At 36.3% G+C, this 20,608-nt stretch overlaps 1 protein-coding gene and 1 pseudogene across 3 annotated transcripts in view; one reads left to right on the forward strand and one right to left on the reverse strand.

Annotated features, from left to right (window-relative positions):
- The window catches only part of ITCH (itchy E3 ubiquitin protein ligase), a 150,003-nt gene that overhangs the window by 32,687 nt on the left and 96,708 nt on the right, over window positions 1–20,608 (reverse strand). For all 3 annotated transcript variants that reach the window (XM_087853643.1, XM_045806545.2, XM_087853644.1), the window contains exons 8-13: window positions 16,412–16,569; window positions 14,775–14,964; window positions 13,444–13,539; window positions 11,781–11,955; window positions 7,820–7,889; window positions 264–348 (exon numbers count right to left, since the gene is read on the reverse strand). In XM_087853643.1, the coding sequence (XP_087709769.1) occupies window positions 264–348; window positions 7,820–7,889; window positions 11,781–11,955; window positions 13,444–13,539; window positions 14,775–14,964; window positions 16,412–16,569 (774 nt within the window). The remainder of the gene's footprint in view (window positions 1–263; window positions 349–7,819; window positions 7,890–11,780; window positions 11,956–13,443; window positions 13,540–14,774; window positions 14,965–16,411; window positions 16,570–20,608) is intronic.
- On the forward strand, window positions 18,531–18,720 carry LOC148108042 (translation machinery-associated protein 7 pseudogene; annotated as a pseudogene).

Genomic DNA, 20,608 nt, shown 5'->3' on the forward strand with positions numbered 1-20,608 from the left:
TCTGGGCTTACTAATAATAAATAGGAAATTTTGAATACATAGTATATTTGTATAAACCAATAACTTTTTCCCCCTATTCTCAAGAAACCCACACCCATTATACGACAGTAATAGTGTAATTTTTTTCTCTTTCTAAAATATATGGGTGAGTCAAGTTTAAAGACTTTGGGAAAATAACTTGTAACTTGATTTTTTCCATAACTGAGTCAGAAATAGGGTACAATCTTTAAGAGATTATATACTAGTAACTGGAAGTTTCTTACCCTTGACTTCTGGGGTCTTCCCATTGCGTAATACGAGTGTTATGGTTGACAAAATATACTCTACCATTGCTGTCTGTTCTCTTCTCTTAAAAAAAGGAGAAAAAAAAGGCAAAGCATTAGGGTTGGCATAGTCTTCTTCCACAAACTTAAATAAAAAGTGCTGAATTTGCCCATTTCTCATTGCACTGATTTTATAGCTTTCGAATCACAACTTCAAAAGGTTTGATATATTCTTTCACTTTTAAATTCATATACCTGTTAGAGTTATTAAAATAGGATTACATTCTAGAAGCTAAACAGATTTAATTCACAATGTCCTGCCTATAGGACCTTTTTGTTCAATCTAACCAAACGCAGCAAGATTAATTAACATCGTAACTTTTTCATACATGACCTCATTTTATCCTTAACAGTCCCAGGAGTAGATGGTTTCAGTTTATCTTGAAGATAGGGAATCTTGGACAGGGTAAGTGATCTGCCCAAAATCTCAGAATTGAGTAGCAGAGTGACAGGATGGGATGAAAAGTCAGGTCTCTATTCAGGCATTTTTTGCATACCATATCACCTTCTTTCTTAAGATATAATGGGGGGCGATACAACTTGCTTCTTTGTTACATGCTAGGCATTATAAAACTAGGGAAGACACGGTTTCAAAATATATCCTCTTCCTTAATACATTCAGTTCCCAAATCCTAAATATCTAGAGTAACCTTCTACACAAAGGCTGAGCAAAGGTTTCAGTTCTTTAGTTTACTGCCTTTGAAACTGCTGCTTCTTTCCCCCATCTGCCTCTTGCTTTAGGATTCTCCTTATTTTCTTGTTCCCATTCTACAAAACTTCCCCTGTATTCCTGAGCTTTCTCAGTAAGGTTTAGAAGACATGTGAATATCATTTTCTCTTTTAATAACCGAAGAGTCCTTGAAATTTTAATATTAAGTTCTGTTGTTTTGAACTACTGAATTCTCTATTCTATTACCAATTAATTCTTCATCAAAAGTAATTTCTGTACCTGAATTTTTTAGATGTCTCACAATGAGGTAAGTGAAGTAATGAAGAATATAGAATGGATTCCAACATTGTTAAAAGCATAGTTTCTAAAAATTAGCAATTTCAAACAAAATTTTAAGGTTAATTCCAAGCTGATAAAGCCATTTTTTTATCCCTTATGGTTTGAAAAGTTGGTTATCTCTTTTTCAAATAACATTTATTTAGATCCTTTGGATCTTTCTCTGAGCAAGCTATTGCAGGACAAGACTTTAGCCAAATTATATAGCTATGTCAAGTTAGTATTTGGTAACTTTTAATTATATCTCCAGCACTAATTCCATGATGTCAAGTATAGTGGTGATATGGGAGGTTAGAAGGGATATACTGGTGAGTATCCTGAATCCCCTCCTAACATCTCAGCTACATCACTTGAGCCTAAAATGGAAACAGAACCCCAAGTGTGCATAATATACAGATAAATGGGATTCTGCATCTTGTGACACATGTGAATATTAACACTAGCTTCACTGGTCATGGTGATGAGGGAACAGAAAGCAAGCTGAGGACAAAGCAGAAACCGATGCCCCGCAACTCCCCCCCCACCACCCATGGGATGTATGTGACATTCCTCAGGCACTCCTGGCTGCCCTAAAGGAAAAAGAAACAGTTAACCTATAGAGACCACAATCCTGTAAGACTTGAGTCTCCCTCAGTTTACAAATGTCTTAGCAGTCTACAAGAACAAAGCATTTCCATCAATAACCTAGCTTCCGGAAGGAAATGTAGATACTATTAAATGTCATAATCTGTAACCTCCATGAAGTTCCCAACTACCTTCATGTTAATGCCTTCCTAGAGGGAAAAACAACCTTAACTTGACAATGGCAAGGCCCCCCGGTATCCTGTAAGTCTTCTTTAACATATGAAAGTATTTTCTCAACCTCCCTTTTTCCTTACCTTCTCCAGCCCCATAGTATATACAGCCACACCTCACAACCCCCGGGCAGCAGCTCTTTCTGCCCACGGGTCCTGTCCCCATGCTTTAATAAAGCACCATTTTGCACCAAAGACGTCTCAAGAATTCTTTCTTGGTCGTCAGCTCCGGACTCTACCCCATTGAACGTCACCTAGATCCCACAACCTCATCAATGGCATCTTGAGTGTGAAAAGTAACCAACTTTAAGTCTGTCTCTGAGGCAAAAAGAAGCATCCATAGTGCTACAGCTGGCTACCTAATAATGTTAGCTAATATTCTTGGCAGTCACATTAAATTTTAAAATATATTTACAAAATCTGTATTTTTTTGTATCCAAATAATTTTTAAAGTAATTTTTATAATCTAAAAATAATACCCTAAGTGCATATCTGCCACGTAAGTTCAGACTTCAGGGCCAGAGATTTTCTCTTCAAAAGCTAACATGAAGCAGGATAAATTCAATACAAAACTTCTTTTCTTTGTATGTTCTTTTTTTTTTTTTTTTTAAAGATTTTATTTATTTATTTGACAGAGATAGAGACAGCCAGCAAGAGAGGGAACACAAGCAAGGGGAGTGGGAGAGGAAGAAGCAGGCTCATAGCGGAGGAGCCTGATGTGGGGCTCGATCCCATAACGCCAGGATCACGCCCTGAGCCGAAGGGAGACGCCTAACCGCTATGCCACCCAGGCGCCCCTTTTCTTTGTATGTTCTAAGTATATATTGCTGATATCAGCATTTCTTGGAAGAAGCTGTGAAAAACAAAATTTCAAAAGGTGGATGCACTTGCAAATTGAAGGCTCATCTGTTTTAATGAGAGGAAGTACTGTGGCCATAGAGCTGATTTTACTTTGTTGAAAAGAGTCACATGATAAACAAAACTGAGATTACTGAATAGCAAAGTAAACGCAGATCAGAGCCCTTCCTGACCTGATGAATAAAAGTAAAAAACAGAAGCTTCTTGTTGTTCTATGTATTCTTTCACAGCAACTCTCAAAAGGAGAAAATATCTTTATACTTGATGGGTAAAACCAGCTATAATAAGCCCTCAGACTACAAGTGTTGAACTAAAAAGCATTCTTTGCTATCCAGCCTCTTTAGTATGCATGTATTAAAAATTCTTCACTGTCAGCTTGTGAGGTGGTAATGTCTAGTCCTAGCACATGAAGTCTGAAAGGATGAGAAAGCTGGATTTAAAATACATACTGTGGAGACACCTGGGTGGCTAGATCAGTTAAGCATCTGACTCTTGATCTCAGCTCAGGTCTTGATCTCAGGGTTAGGAGTTCAAGCCCCACATTGAAACAAACAAACAAACAAACCTACTGTGTCACAAAAATAATACTGTTGATTTCAGAATGTAAACACAGGCCTTAAACTGGGGTTTTATTTCCTGGGTCAATCCAGAAGATATGTCAGGTAGGGTTTCATCTGTTACAGTACCAGTGTTGTCACTGGTTCCACAAATAAGGCATGTGCCCCAAAGGCAGAGAGTCATAAAGCAGTGCTCGGTCTTAATAACAGGGTGATTATGAACTCATCTAGGAAGGGGGGTACACCTCAACTTCAGAAGTGTGAGACCTAAAAATAAGCAGAATGTAAAATAAGCAAGGCAAGATTCTGATAACCTGGGTAAGCTGGGATTGGGTCTTTAGAGGCAATATTTTAGGGAAGTGCTGTTGGCTAAAGTTAGGAAAAAGAGAAAGATCCTAATGATGAGGATAACAATAAATACAGAAGGCACCAGAGCTTGTAGGAAAAGCTTTTCTGAATAAAGGCAACACAGCCTAAAATCCGTGCCTCTATGATCAAGAGGCAATTTTTTCCTACTGCTGCTCTGGAGACGGTCCATGGTTCTGACAAAAGCTAATTGGGTCATGGTTCTTCTGCAGTAAAATCAAGAGAATAATACGTGACCTTCAGATACATCCTTGCAGTGCATCAATTTCTCCTCTGTAACATGGACATACAACGATTCTAGAAATAACGCTGGGAAAACCATCCATGTGTGGGAATGCAATCTGACAGGTCTGGTTCAATATGCTTCATAAAGGCAACATCCCCTTTTCTAAAGTACTTCACACCAACCATGCATTCTCCACTCTGAAACTCCAATACAAAAGACTACTTATCATATTGCCAGGCTTTGGTGAAGAAAGAAATTCACAATTCGCTTTCAAATGCCCTCCCTTTGTTACATGCTAATAACAATAACAGTTTTAAGTAAGACCTATTTTGTTTTTTACCTTTGTCTCACAGCAGTGTTAAGGATAAATAACCTGAAGAGCAATGGGACTTCTCAAAGGCATTATATGTCCCATATCATTTACTGCCCAGATTCATGTGATCTTAACACTTCAATTTTTTCTCCATTCCTCAATAAAGTAATGCTAGAGCAATCTTGGGGACCAATGCCTCCCAAAAAGACTATCTAGAAACATCACTTTCTGATTTTACCCCCAAGTTATGAAATATCTGGGCTCTTGAAGATAAAACTTCAACTAGTTCCATGACTGGCTTTACTTTGCGGTTTCCTAATTTCTATACTCTTTGGATTCCATGCAAAACTATTCTATATTGCCATGTTTATTCTGAAAACTTGCTACTGTGCTATGACTTATATATTACTGTAAAACGAAACCTGGTAGGATAGGCCCATCTTAAAATCTATTAGCAGAATTTTAATACTAAGGTACCAAATGTATTCAACAACAAAACATGCCCAAGCACAAAGTCACCACCCTAACATGTTCCCCTTCCACTGTTTTTTTTTTTTTTTTTTTTAAATTATGTTATGTTAGTTGCCATAAAGTACTTCGTTAGTTTTTGATGTAGTGTTCCGGGATTCATTGTTTGCATATAACACCCAGTGCTCACTGCAATATGTTCCCTCCTTAATACCCATCACCGGACTAACCCATGCCCCCACCCTCCTTCCCTCTGAAACCCTTGGTTTGTTTCCCGGAGTTCACAGTCTTTCATGGTTGTTCGTCTCCCCCTCTGTTCCCCCCCCCCCACTTCATTTTTCCTTTCCTTCTCCTAATGCCCTCTATGCTATTCCTTATGCTCCCATATAAGTGAAACCATGTAATTGTCTTTGTTTATTTCACTTAGCATAATCCCCTCCAGTTCCATCCATGTCGATGCAAATGGTGGGTATTCGTCCTAACTGATGGCTGAGTAATATTCCACTGTATATATGGATCACATCTTCTTTATCCATTCATCTGTTGAAGGGCATGTCAGCTCCTTCCACAGTTTGGCTACTGTGGACGTTGCTGCTATGAACATGGGATGCATGTGCCCCTTCTTTTCACTTCATTTGTATCTTTGCCCAGTAGTGCAATTGCTGGATCATAGGGTAGCACTATTTTTAACTTTCTGAGGAACCTCCATACTGTTTTCCAAAGTGGCTGTACCAACTTACATTCCAACTAACAGTGTGAGAGGGTTCCCCTTTCTCCACATCCTCTGCAACATTTGTTGCTTCCTGTCTTGTTCATTTTTGCCATTCTAACCACTGTAAGGTGGTATCTCAATGTGGTTTTGATTTGAATTTTCCTGATGGCTAATGATGTTGAACGCTTTTTCATGTGTCTGTTAGCCATTCGTATATCTTCTTTGGCGAAGTGTCTGTTCATGTCTTCTGCCCATTTTTTTACTTGATTATTTGTTTTTTGGGTGTGGAGTTTGAGAAGTTCTTTATAGATCTTGGATACCAGCCCTTTATCTATAGTGTCATCTGCAAATATCTTCTCCCATTCCATGAGTTGCGCCTCTTTGTTTTGCTGACTGTTTCCTTTGCTATGCAGAAGCTTTTTATCTTGATGAAGTCCCAAAAGTTCATTTTTTCTTTTGTTTCCCTTGCCTTTGGGGACGTGTCTTTAAAGAAGTTGCTGTGGCCGATGTCAAAGAGGTTACTGCCTATGTTCTCTAGGAGTCTGATGGATTCCTGTCTCACACTGAGGTCTTTCATCCATTTAGAGTTTATCTTTGTGTATGGTGTAAGAGAACGGTTGAGTTGCATTCTGTATATAGTTGTCCAACTTTCCCAGAACCATTTATTGATGAGACTGTCTTTTTTCCACTGGATACTTTTTCCTGCTTTGTCGAAGATCAGTTGACCACAGAGCTGAGGGTCCATATCTGGGCTCTCTATTCTGTTCCACTGATCTATGTGTCTGTTTTTGTGCCAGTACCATGCTGTCTTGGTGATCACAGCTTTGTAATATAGCTTGAAATCAGGCAACGTGATGCCGCCAGCTTTGTTTTATTTTTTCAACATTTCCTTGGCAATTCAGGGTCTTTTCTGGTTCCATACAAATTTTAGGACTGTTTGTTCCAGCTCTTTGAAAAATGCCATTGGTATTTTGATCGGGATGGCCCTGAAAGTACAGACTGCTCTGAGCAGCAAAGACATTTTAACAATGTTTATTCTTCCAATCCATGAGCATGGAATGTTTTTCCAACTTTTTGTGTCTTCTTCAATTTCTTTCATAAATGTTCTGTAGTTTCTACAGTATAGATTCTTTACCTCTTTGGTTAGGTTTATTCCAAAGTATCTTATGGTTTTTGGTGCTATTGTAAATAGAATCAATTCCCTAATTTCTCCTTCTACAGTTACATTGTTAGTGTATAGAAAAGCAACTGATTTCTGTATATTGATTTTGTATCCTGCCACATTCTGAATTGCTGTATGAGTTCCAGTAATCTGGGGATGGAGTCTTTTGGATTTTCCACATAAAGTATCATGTCATCTTTCAAGATCACATCAACTCAACCAAACTATGAACAGTGTTTTAGAAGCACGAATGTGGTAAAAATATTTAAGCTTTTTATTTTGGAATAATTATTACAGAATGTTGCAAAAATCATTTGAAGAATCTCATGTACCATTCACCAGTTTCCCCCAATGGTAATATCTTATATAGCCATAGTACAAAATTGAAATCAGGAAAGAGACACTGGTACATAACTGTTAACTACAGACTCTATTCAATTTTCACCAATTTTTATGCTAAATTCATTAATGTGAATGTATAATCTATGCACTTTTATCCCATATGTATAAATTTGTATAATCACCACCACGGTGAAGACACAGAACTCCTTCACTGTCACGTAAGAACTACTTATAGTACCTCCTGTATTTGCACCCACCTGCCACTGGCTGTCTCCTGGAAACTACTAATCTGTTTTCCATTTCTGTAATTTTGTCATTTTGAATATATTATATAAACGGAATCATACAGTACTGATATAATCTTTTAATGTTGACTTTTTTTCCACTAAGCATAATGCCCTTGAGGTCCATTCAGATTGTTGTATTAGTAAGTCATTTCTTTTTATTGCTAAATGACCAAAATATTTTTAAACTTTAAAAGAGTAAAATAATTCTGAATTCCAATAAAAGTTAACTATAATAAGACAGTCAACTTAGAATTTCTGGGAAATTTAATACCTACTTGGCACTCTGAATTAAACTAACACACCCCAAAAACTTCCCAGATATTCACTCAAACAAGAGCAGGTTATCATCCATAAATATCTGATTTTTAAAATGACAAATGCGATAAAAAAAATCATGTGACTTACCCCATCCAGGTGGCAGGGGACCAAGGGGATCAAATTCTTTATTTTGTGATGTAGTAAACAAATCTTGATTCTAAAAAGAATAACAAGGTGAAATAATGAACAACCTAACTAGATAACCTGAAAGCAAGGTTATGAGTTCTGGCAGGTCTTCCGTGGTCATGTGCAATGTTACACACTCCTAGAGTTCACTATCTTAGAGAGATGTGTCACACAGTCAATGGATAAATGCCAATACACTCTGGAGGGGAAAAAAAATCTTTGTAAACAATAATACTTGAAACTATTTGAAATTCAAATATTACAAATACATAATCCTCACCCTCAAATGATCATTTTCTTCTTCAGCTACAACTCAATAAATTAGAGCAATATATGAATCCCCAAAGAGTCTATAAACAGTACTCAAAGTCATCGGATAGCTGAGACTACCCTTGTATTTCTAACTCAAAAAGAAAGGATCATACAAAACACCGGGTATATGCAAACACTGTGGAAACACAGTTGCAGGAGCAGGAAGAACAAGTTGTCAGATGAATGAAGGGAAAGAATTCCAGTTGGAAAGAGTTGATAAATCTAGATCTGTAAAGAGGACTTCTTAAACTTGTTCCTAATGACCACAATGGTAGAGACAGAAGTCTGGCTAGATAAAAGGAAACTATTTGGAAAAATGAGTCAACCATTAAAATAAGAGAAGCAAAAGTCACAGTGACTATGTAGGGTTAATGGGTATGTTTGGTTTAAATGTATAATAAAGTAGAGGTAACATGTGGTCTCTTACGAAGATTTGGTTAAACCCTTTCTCCTTTACTAAGATAAAATGAATAATAGATTCTGCTTTTTAAACAAAATTAATGGGAAAAATATAAGAGTAAAATAAGGAAAGTGAACCCTATACACCCAGTACCAAGATTCAACAATTAAGACATTGCCAAATTTTCTTTTTTCTCCCTCTTCTTTGCTGAATCATTGAGTCATTTCACCCCCACGTATTTTAGCATGTCTTTCTAAAATTTGTGGACATCCTCTCACATAACCACAGTATTGTTAATCACACCTAGCAAAGAATCTACGTTAATTTTATCATCTAATGTCCGGTCACTAATTAAATGCCTCTGATTATTCGTTCAAGTCAAAATTCAAACAAAGTCCTCACATTACATTTGGCTGAGTCTCTTAAGTCTCAATCTATAGCAATTCCCCCTATTGTCTCTGGGCTTTTTTTCCCATACCACTGACTTATTACAGAAACTGGGTAACTGATTTAAAGTTTTAAAGCATATGACAGATATTCTATTTCTGATTAAACAGCTGTTGGAAGACAGACCTCTCAAAAACTGGCCTTGCTCCTCCCGACAGACACAGTTATTTGAAAAGCAGTGAGAGCAGAGAGACCAGGGAGAAACACTATAGAAGGTTTGAATACTGGTTATGGAACAGGTCTGAAAAGTCTGGCATATGACAAACTATTGTGATAATTTTCTAAGACCCAAGCCTATCCCAAGCCTAAGACCTAAGGCTCTTCCCTGGTTAAATAAATTGGGGACATGCACATTGAAGCCATGGGCCAGGAAGAGCCATTACACAGTGTTCCAACATCAACCACTGGTTAAAAATACTAAGTGTAGGGGTGCTGGGTTGGCTCAGTTAGTAGAGCATATGTCTCTTGATCTTGCGATTGTTGGATGTGGAACCTACTTAAGGGGGAAAAAAAAAAAGGTAGGTGTCTAAGAGTCTACTGACCTATAACCAGGGGAACAAAGGCCACTTTATAACACAGACTTTCTCAGCAATATGCCACAACCCCACCAATTTTTAAGCAGCTGATAGTAAGAATGTTTAATTCATTCAATTCAGTTAATATTGCTGGCTATGTTAAAGGTAACTAAAATAGGCTGTTTAAGTTATGATTTAAAACTGTTCTATAACAAGAACAAAGTAGAAGAATTTTAAAAACATGGTCAGATTATTTTGGATAAGAGTTTAAAAAAAAAAAAAAAAAAGAACATGGACAATTGCTGCAATTCAAGAAAAGTTCCAAAGACTCTGAGTATCAAATTGATGAAGTTTACAGTGAAGCAATACATACTGTTGGTGCCCTGGAAATATGTTAAATCGGTCTTTAAAAAGAATGTTTTAAAAGATGATGTACTGTAAAATTAAGATAAAGAACACATTTACAATGTGGATATGAGGGAAAGAAAAAATGAAAACTAACATTTCTATCCATCTAATATGTGCCAAACATATTAGGAACTTTATTTTACAGAATCCTCAAAAAAATTTCTGAGGAAATTTCATATATATATTTTTTTACAGATAAACTAAATGAGTCTTGATGAGATTAAGTAACATTCTCAAAGTCATACAGAGAAAGTTAACTGTGTCACCAGGATTCAAATCCAGATGCGTCTGACTCCAAAGCCCATGTTCTTTCCACTGGACACCCATGTGGAAAATAGCTTTAAAGAAGGCAGGCAAGGTAGGCATTCAAACCTAGAAGAAATTTGGCCAGGTATACCAAAGCTGATTATAATTTAGAAAGAAAGGAAGATGTAAAACAGCATAGGAAAAAAAAAATTAGTAGGGTAAGGTAGACAAGAGACAAATTAATTTCACTTCTAAAACCACTGGGAAGAAATATAATGACAGCTGCCTATAGAAGGTGGCAGGAAAAATTGTTATATGAAAGAATCTTAGGGGCGCCTGGGTGGCGCAGTCGTAAAGCGTCTGCCTTCGGCTCAGGGCATGATCCCGGCGTTCTGGGATCGAGCCCCACATCAGGCTCCTCCGCTGGAAGCCTGCTTCTTCCTCTCCCACTCCCCCTGCCTGTGTTCCCTCTCTCACTGGCTGTCTCTCTCTGTCAAATAAATTAATTAATTAATAATAATAATAATAATAATAAAAAAAAGAAAGAATCTTAGTCATAACTAGGGAGCAAAGGGAAGGGTGCTGATTATGGTGAACTTGTTTAAATCAGTGAATGAAAACTATTATGTGAGATCCAAGATATAGATAGGAATATGGAGAAAAGGGGGGAAAATAATGCTCAGAGAGGACAGTAATTTACTCCGATGTATTCTAACAGGGATGATACCGATGGTGGTGGAGGGGAAGAGATGAAAATGGAGGTCAGCTACTCTTGAACTCTTGGAGAGTTGATTTTCTCTGATTTAAGTTTTAAGAATTACTCAAACAAATCCCTTTTGTTTGGCCCATAGAATCATATTTCTCCAAGGACTATTTTCCTTTCCTCAGAGAAAAGATCTATAATACTTTATGATTTGAGAGACTATAAAATTCCTATCACCAAAAACTGCATTAACAAAACATTAATATATTTTGGTGAACTTACAGCTATTATTGCAATATTACTCTAAAGGAAAATACGTACAAACTTAAACCATTTACAGAACAGAAACGTTTGCATACCAAAGATAATATAGTTCTGAAGCCAGAATAATATATTTAGCATTATCATATAAGGAATCAAATTTCTTTAGTCTACCAGAGCACCAAACAATTAATTAGGTAAACTGTACTTTCATATGTTATAAAGTGATTCAATTCTGTGTTATATAAGTTCGATATAACCACTTAATAGTCAGGTGCTCTTAGAGCCAAACCTTCAAATATTCTGCCAAGCTAGGGAGTATTAAATTTAGAACTGTTTTAATTCTCTTCAAACCACTTGGGTTTATTTTTACTAACCTTTTGTTCATGAATTTTAAGTTTTCCTAACTTCTTTTTTATTTTTGACATTAATAAAGCAAAGGAGGCTGAACTTCAGAAGTTTCCAAAGAGGTAAGAATAGATCACATGCACAGAATACTCAAGGTCTAAACATAATATCTAACAACAGCAACAACTGGGTACCCTTTTGTCTTTTAGTACTTAACATTTCATATGCAAAAAAGGTTAAAAACAAATACTTCTTAAGTTTATAGTGTAACGGGCTGCTTACCCCATAAATAAATCTCTGGTTAAACTGCTGCATTGCTCCTTGCAGCTGACTACGTTGTAGCTGCCACTGTTCATAGTTCCGGACGGATTCCAATGTTGGCCTCTGCCATGTTGTTGTTCTTGTGAAATGGTCAACATAGTAAATACGTCCCATGTTGTCAACCCGCCGTTCCCAACTACATCAGGACAAAAACAACCTAATTCAATAATTACTTGTGATACAGATATGAATTGAACAGGACTTCACCTTGGCCCTGGTGCAGGTTTGATAAGATTTTACCTTAAACTACTTTTGATTTACCTGAAATCTTTTATTTTACATATTTTTAAATGGTTGTTAAGTGAACACACAAGAAGTGTTTCTAAAAATTTCTTTCCTTAAAATAAGATGTATCAGGTTTTAAAAATACAATGCATATTTAGTGAATAAATCTCAAATAATAATTAAGAAAAAAGTTCTCATTTTCTTTCCAATGTTCTTTTGACTGTTGAAATCCTAATAGGGAGGGACACAATTGTATCAGCTTTTCAGATATCAAAAAGCACTTTTCCCACAAAATAATAACTACTGATCATTTCCAATGGGTGCATACTATTTTTTTTAAAAAATTATTTATTTTAGAGAGAGAGAAACCACGCAGGGTTGGGGGAGAGGGAGAGAGAGAATCTCAAGCAGACTCCCCACTGAACATGGAGCCCGAGATGGGGCTCCATCTCCATCTCACAACCCTGAGATCATGACCTGAGCCAAAATCAAGAGTTGACCGCTTAACCAACTGAACCACCCAGGCGCCCCTCAAATGGGTGCATAATATTAAGTAAACATTAATACAATAACTTGTTGATTTCTACTTTGTTGTTTACGGTTATTTCCAATACCCTCATATTAGAAATAGTAAAATAATAAATATTTTTAATACATCAAGTTTTTTCTTCCTTTGCATTTCTTCTTTAAGATAAATTTCCTGGAGAGGATTACTAAGGGTATGTGCATTACTATACTTATATATACTTTCTGTAAGAGTTACAACTAATTTATACTACCACTAGCAATATTATCTCACCAACACTGGATACTATCTTGCTAATTTAATAAGTAAAACGGTACCTTTTAGGTGTGTATTTGAGATTATAGCAAGATATTTCCCCATGTTTGCTACTGACTTCCCTTGAATAAAAATGTTTTCTTCCATTTTCTATAATGTAAATGTTAAATGCTTAACATCATGCATTAATATATCCTTTAATTCCCCAACTATTCTGTAATTATTTCACTTATATTAAAGTTTTTTATATAATAGAGACTTTATCGTCATATATATGATGGGGTTATAATAATTCTTATTCAGTTAAATAATTACTCTGGAAGAAACTAATTTTAAAACACTGTAGTTTGAGCCAGGAAACAGGAAGCAGGAAAATACAGAAAGGAAAACATGGAATCTTTAGGTCATAAATGCATAAAAATAAATCATTCATCATGCTTAATCAATTTTCTCTCTCCTTTCTAGTTTGCTCCTACCACAACACAAAGTGGATACTTTGTGGAAACTTCAGGAAAGACTGAAAGGAATAGGAAAAGTAGGAATATACGGAAGATTTTGTACAGATATAATCTCTAGTTCTGAATAAATACTTTCTTCTTCTTTAATTCAGATACTTACCCAGGAGGTAGAGGTTCTGGTCTATCCCACGTTGTTCTTTTTTCAATATGATCTACATAGTAAACTCGTCCATGCTGGTCCACTCTCTGCTCCCAACTTAAAACACAAAATTTAAAAGGCCGATATGGCACTTATCTTTGCTATTTTCTCTTACATGACCATATTACAGAATTGAGGCAAATAAACATGTCAGTATATGAAGAAGATACCAAAAGAATTTAGGAATAAAGTCAAGAAGTGTTATCCTGAGGATGACAGAGTGGATAAGACTTCTGCAGCAGTATCTGCTGAAGAGATGCCTTGTATTTCTAAAGAGGTTTGAGGTAGATGCACTCAGGAGACAAAGTCTACCTCAATCTAATCATGGCATATGCAAGACTTGGTGAAAAAAAAAAAGTGCTGTAATTAATGTTTTCAAATCTGAAGAAAGACTGAGCTGCTAACTCAAAGGCAAAACACTATGTGTGTTCTAGAAGAACTGAAATCAAAGACTAAGATCTTATCAGATATGTCTCTGCACAGTCTAACAGACAAAATCAATGTGGGTATTCTAGTCGCCTTGATAGGTTAATCCCCAAAGAGAAGAAGACAGGAATAAACCATCACAGCTTAGAAGTACCAATCACTTTGGAGAGCACAGGTTTCTGTTTGCTAATACCTTGCACAAATAATTTTCCAATATGGCTTCCCATGGCTTCCCATGTAGGTTTCAAAAAAGGAAAATAGCCCAACTACTCACAAATAATATCTGTTTAGCAATTAAATTTTCCTCATGAGGGTTTATTAATTTATCAAGCAATTAATTGTAATTAGATTCCAAGCACTGAATCAATTGAATGCCACAATGTATATATGTATGTAAACTATTAGAGCATTAATTTTTAAAATAATCAGCAGAGACTACAATGGGATTATGAGTACTAATTTCCTCAATTTCTTAAATTATTACTACTTTGCTATAATGACTTTATGATGGAAAATTTTTATTTTGAAAGTATTTTCCTCCCTTCAAAGAGAAAGCAATCTGAATTAGGTGACAATTTTATTACATGGCATTGGTTAACTTTCTATGGTTCAGAGTTCTTCAATTAAAAAAAAAAAAAACCACACAAAAAAACAAAAAAACCTTTGCCCTGGAAATGAGGAGGGGGTGGGTTTCTTATGTGGTGATTTTTTTTGGTTCAGTTTGACACTAGACACAGCACCACCAAAATCAGTTACCATGCTTGAAGATGTTTTTTTAAAGAATGGAGTTCAGTATTATTTTCCTTATTAGTGAGTATATGTAGAAGCCTAGGGCAAACAAATAGTAACCAAAGACAGATAGTTACCCAGGTGGTAGGGGAGCCTGAGGTATAGGATTTAATGGCCTAGGGCCTGAGCCTCCAGATATAGTCAGAGGAATTATTAATCCAGATGTTGCTCCTTCAGATGTATTTGAATTTATATTTGTTGGTGGCAGAGAGCCCGTACTGGATCCATCACTTTCAGAAGTGGCAGATGGTGAACCATTGACAGATGCTGTAAAAGATTTGTGGAAAACAACCTTTTATTTTCAGAAATCTGAATTCAGGATAGAATTTAAACTTTAAAATATAAAAAGGCAGGTGACAAATAGAAAATTTAAGATATGGACATGCAGGTGAAAATTACTTAAAGAAACTTTTAAAATAACTTTTTAGGTTCCATCTATGCCATGTCTCTTTATTTTTTTTTTAAAGATTTTATTTATTTATTCGACAGAGAGAGACAGCCAGCAAGAGAGGGAACACTAGCAGGGGGAGTGGGAGAGGAAGAAGCAGGCTCATAGCGAAAGAGCCTGATGTGGGACTCGATCCCGGAACGCCGGGATCACGCCCTGAGCTGAAGGCAGACGATTAACCGCTGTGCCACCCAGGCGCCCCAACCATGTCTCTTTATTAATTATGAACATACTAATTCTGATTTCCTGATACCACAAGAAATAAAAACTATTTAAAAAATAAAAAGGAAAGCACTGGTATCCTTTGGTATTATAAGTTCATTTTATAATCTTCCAAAGCCTTAAAATTGTCTTTTCTATGAAACCCTGCAGATCAAAGACCAATTTTTGATGTTAGTCAAAACACAGAAGATCTGACTGTTAAGTAATCGCATTCTTACAAATAGCTATAAAGTACATATTACATCTTCAAGAAAGACTTGACAAAACAATTCCTCAGGGAAGTCACCAATATTTTGACAAAGTAGTATATGATCTTAAAGGCTAAAAATATATTAACACATTGTCTGCCAAAAAAGGGGAAAGATGTGTAGTTAAAAACAAAGTTATTTACCAAAGTGATTTGTAGACAACTAATTTACTTTTCCAATAACATTTGGTTTAATTATTTTATATTGCCTGTCTACATACAGAGGGAAATAATAAAAGATTAAAGATTCTATTCTGGGTAATCAGGAAAAATGGATATTCTATCTATAGATGTTTACATTTTTACTACATGAAATATGTTCATTTGTTGTATAATTTTTGCTTCAAAATGTGAATATCATTTAGCATTGTTGGGTTACTTGCCATTTCTAATTGTCTTTTAAAGGATATAACAAGAATAAGCAAGCAGATCCTTGACAATATGACATGCTTATGTCCACACTATTACAAACCCTGCCGAAAAGTTGCAATCTTATCTAAACTGCCTATACTTTTATAATGCACATATGGTACTCAATTTTTTTTTTCCTCATTCTCAAAAAAGCACTTACCTCAATAACTTCACCCTGGAGGAAAAACTTAGGGAAAAGGCACACATTAGTCTACCTATAGAAAGATCATTCTTGGCCAAAACTTAAATGTAAAAATACAGCTAGAAAATGGACCTAAAAGAGAGAGGTCTCTCGACAGTTACCTGAGGATCAATTTCCAAACAGAACATTATTTACAATCACAGTATTGACAGCTATATCCCTAGTGTATGGCTGGAATACACACCTGGTCTACGTGGGGTAGGTGGAGGTGGTCGTGAAGGTCTTGGAGGCCTAGAAGGTTTAAAACCACCATTTGAGAGTGATGGAGAATTATTCCCATTGACCTTCCTATTTTCACCAGCTCCTGCATCTTCAGGCTCATCTGATCCATTTGTGTTTGTTCTGAGTAAGAAAGGGAGAAAGGGAAGGGAAAAGGAATGCTCTTTGAATTTAACAAAAACAAGACCAAAACTTAAAATTTCTGGCCAGCCTTATCAAATACATAAATAACCCTTGGGTAGAGTCTTATATACAACACTCTGAGCCCACCCAAATATAGAGTGAGGGGTTACCCAAGGGCAGAGAAACACTTTCTATCCTTCAAAATTATTAGGTATGGTGATTCAGATTTCAAGTATGTCTTTGGAGGCACTGTATAAGCAGGAACAGAGTCAATTTCTCAAAATCCCAACACCTTTAGAAAGGGCATATTTTATTATGAGCACAGATAACATCACCATCATTTTCTTGGTTTCCATTGGCTCTTAATATTATTCAATTTTGGGATAGGGCTGACTGTTCTATGGCAGAAGAAAGAATATCCCAGAGACAAAATGCTTTCTCTCCATCCCAGCAAATGGTATACAAAATGCTGAAAATTAGTGATCTAGAGCAGAGGTGCCCACAGACCTTTTTTTAAAAAGGAAGTGTCATTTCTTCAAAGCAATGACATTAATTGAGGGAAAGAAAAGAAAAGGGGAAAACAATAACAGGAAACATCAGATTGAGAGTCATTACTATGGTCAGCTACACATAGTTGATTCCTTTTCCCAGGGGGGAATTCTTGTCATGAATTAGAAAGCAAAGAGGGAGTGTAGCCAGTCTGAAGATGCCTCAGCTAACACTCCGCTATCTACTACCGGTAAGCAGCAAACCACTACGCAGTATTCATTCACTCTACTGGACCTTCAGAATAGTTCTGAACAAAGTAAAATCCCCCAACTTGGCCTCAGTTTCTCAACATAGTTATCTGACAACCTGGATAATATGATGATGACTCCTTAAATTTCCTTGATGCTTAGAATTGCTCCTGCTTCCTAGGTCTTTAAATTTTCAAATCTCTCTACTTACATACAGCCTTCTACTCCTCCTACCTGCCTCCTACTTTATCTTTGATTCGCTCTCATCATGACCCCCTCTATCTTCATAGTCCATCAGCTCCCTTCAAGTCCCACCTGGGCTCCACCATAAGCTACTACTTCCCCTAGTGCCTTTAATTCCTTTACTATTGCCCTACATTCCCCAGCCCCAAGCAATCTTTCCACTACAATTAATCCTTCATTTACTTCTACTACTATTCTCTGGGGCCAACAAGTAATGATAGATAATGTTCCAGTGGCAAAATCAGGTGTTATTTAGCAGAGTAAATAAAATAAACTAGTAAAAAAAAAAAAGTACCAAATTAAAGGGGCAGTCTGTTCTATAAAAGGTCCTTATAAATTTTCCACTGTGCCCAGCAAGGAAAAGTCCGGAGGTTTTCATTTCCAATGTCTAACAAGATAAAGTCTTTTCTTCCCCCCGGTAATGTACGTGCTGCCAAAGTGAGCACTTTTTTTTTTTTTTCCTGTTAAAAAGAAGAAATCACAGCTCAAATCTCATGGGAGCTAATCAATTAGAAATAACAGAGGACTATGACAACGTAACACCACGGATTCATTGGGATTGGTGTACTGATGTTAAAATTAACAGTAATAAAAAATGAATAGTAATCTGGTAGGGCAAAGGACTTTTACTAGGTGCTGTACAATTAAACAGACCTACTCAAAAGACAAAAAGAAATTAAAATTGTGTTTCTTGAATCTCCATCTTCTTATCCTGGCAGATATCAGTTTCCTAAAGCTTGCTCATTTCAGAGACTGAGGAAACAAGAGCTATAGCTGACCTTACTTAAATATGACTTCAAGTGGACTACCCATACTGCTTGGAAATCAATCATTTTCTTCATATCTAATCTACTCCTGACCACTTTCCCAATCTGCGGATGACCCTGATGTTGCCTCTTCCCTAACATGGTGATCATCCACTATCCTTCAACTATCTCATCTACCTTAAAACTTCTCTGTTCTGAAGGGGCAGCAGGTGACATGTCCGGCAACAAAGATGGCAGAAGCCCCTGAAGCAGCCCAAGAAGCAGGGCAAGGAGATGGACAAGGAAGATAAAGCACTCAAGCAGAAACATATGAGGGGCAGAAAAAACTCAAGGAGCTAAAAGTAAAGGCTACATGGAAGGGCCCCCTGGCCACAGGTGGAATTAAGAAATCTGGCAAAAAGTAAGCTGTTTCTTGTGCCTGAGACAATGGTGTTCCTTAATTCTATTTCTGTTTAAAGATCTGGATTCCCTGTCTGTTGTAGCATCTGTTGTCTACTATAGCTAGAATAAGCGTTGTCTTAGATCCTGCTGTACATTTAAGAATAAACTTGTTAAAAAAAATAATAAATCAATAGTAAAAAAAATTCTCTGTGCCACTAATCATCTTCATTTCTTTTTTTCCCTTTTTGGGGGGAAAAGAAATCTCTTCACTTCTTCAAAGTTAATTTGTCTGTGTGTCCTTGATTTCTGCCTATATCCTCTAGGACTTTCCACTATCATTTAACACTCTTCTTATATCTTCCTTCTTCCAGATCCTTCCTCTCACTTCACAAATAAAATCAAACTCCTCAACCTAAAACACTACCTCAATCCTAACTGCTCTTCAGAGCTGTTTTTTTTTTTTAAGATTTTTAAAAAATTTTATTTAATCTCTACACCCAATGTGGGCTCGGAACTCATGACCTTGAGATCAAGAGTCACATGCTCTACCAACCAGGTGCCACCCCAAAGCTGTTAGTTCTTTCATTCTCTTTTCCTTCATTACAATTTTTTGTACTTATGTAATTAATGTATTTAGTAATTTTAATTTTCCAAAGACTTTCACTCTTTCAAAGTGAAAAATAACTTCTAATCATAAAAATCACCTTCCATCCTACATTCTGGAGATCATTATTACCACTAAGACATGGACCCCCATTTCTTGCCAGTCCTATTTCATTGGCTGTGTATGTGATCATTAAATGTTTCATATCTTCAGCAAACTTCTGTTATTCATTATACACTGAGCACTTCCCCCAAATTATTCAAAAACATTTATAGTATCTAATGACTACAGAATGCTCTAATGTATAGACATGTCATCAAACATTTTTTCTTTTCTTTTAGTGATGGCAGTGGAGGGAGTCGGTTCTATTTCCTACAGATAGACTGCCAGAATAGAATACCTGGGTTAACGTGTGCAAGTATTTTGAAGACTGAAATACTGACTGCTAAATTTTTTAAAAAATATTTTCAAAGGTAATTTTCCTATCAGTCAGTTATAAAAATGCCCACTTCACCATCAAGTATATAAATATTTTTAAGTCTTTGCTAATTTGGTAAATAAAAATGTTAATGTTCAGCAATATTTCATTAACAAGCCATTTGAGTTTCTTCTTCCATGAACTGTATACATCTTCTGTAAATTTTTGTTATAAGAGAATAATTTTCCTTATTATTTGTAAGATCTTTTTACAATCTGAGGATACCAATTTATCTTTCTTTTTTTAAGATTTTATTTATTTATTTGAGAGAGAAGAGCGAGAGAGAGAGAGCACAAGCAGGGGTGAGGGACAGAGGGAGAGGGAGAAGCAGACTCTCCACTGAGCAGGGAGCCCGATGTGGGGCTTGACCCCAGGACCCTGAGATCATGACCTGAGCTAAAGGCAGACATTTAACCAACTGAGCCACTCAGGCACCCCTAATTTATCATTTTTCATACTGTTAAATATCTGTCATTTGCCTTTAATTCTATATTTCAAAATATACAGAAAAGTTTTAGATTTCTATATAATTAAATTTATTCAGAAATAAGTTCACTATTCACATTTTCTTCTAAAGGTTTCATAGATTCATTTTTTTGAAATCAATTTTAAATAAGTCAACCTGGAATCTACTCTGCTCTTGGAACAAGCTGAAGCTCTAACCTGACTTTTCTTTTTCCACACAGCCAGTCTTCCTTGGCTTAATTAGTTAGTCTAGGACCTCATTCTCTTCTACAGTATCTGACAGCATTAAATACCCCATCTTTTAAAAACGTTTCTCTTGGGGTGCCTAGATGGCTCACTCAGTTAAGCGTCTGCCTTCAGCTCG

This window comes from Ursus americanus, chromosome 22, assembly GCF_024610735.1.
Source record: "Ursus americanus isolate L20-20 chromosome 22, mUrsAme1.1.p, whole genome shotgun sequence".
Lineage (NCBI taxonomy): Eukaryota > Metazoa > Chordata > Mammalia > Carnivora > Ursidae > Ursus > Ursus americanus.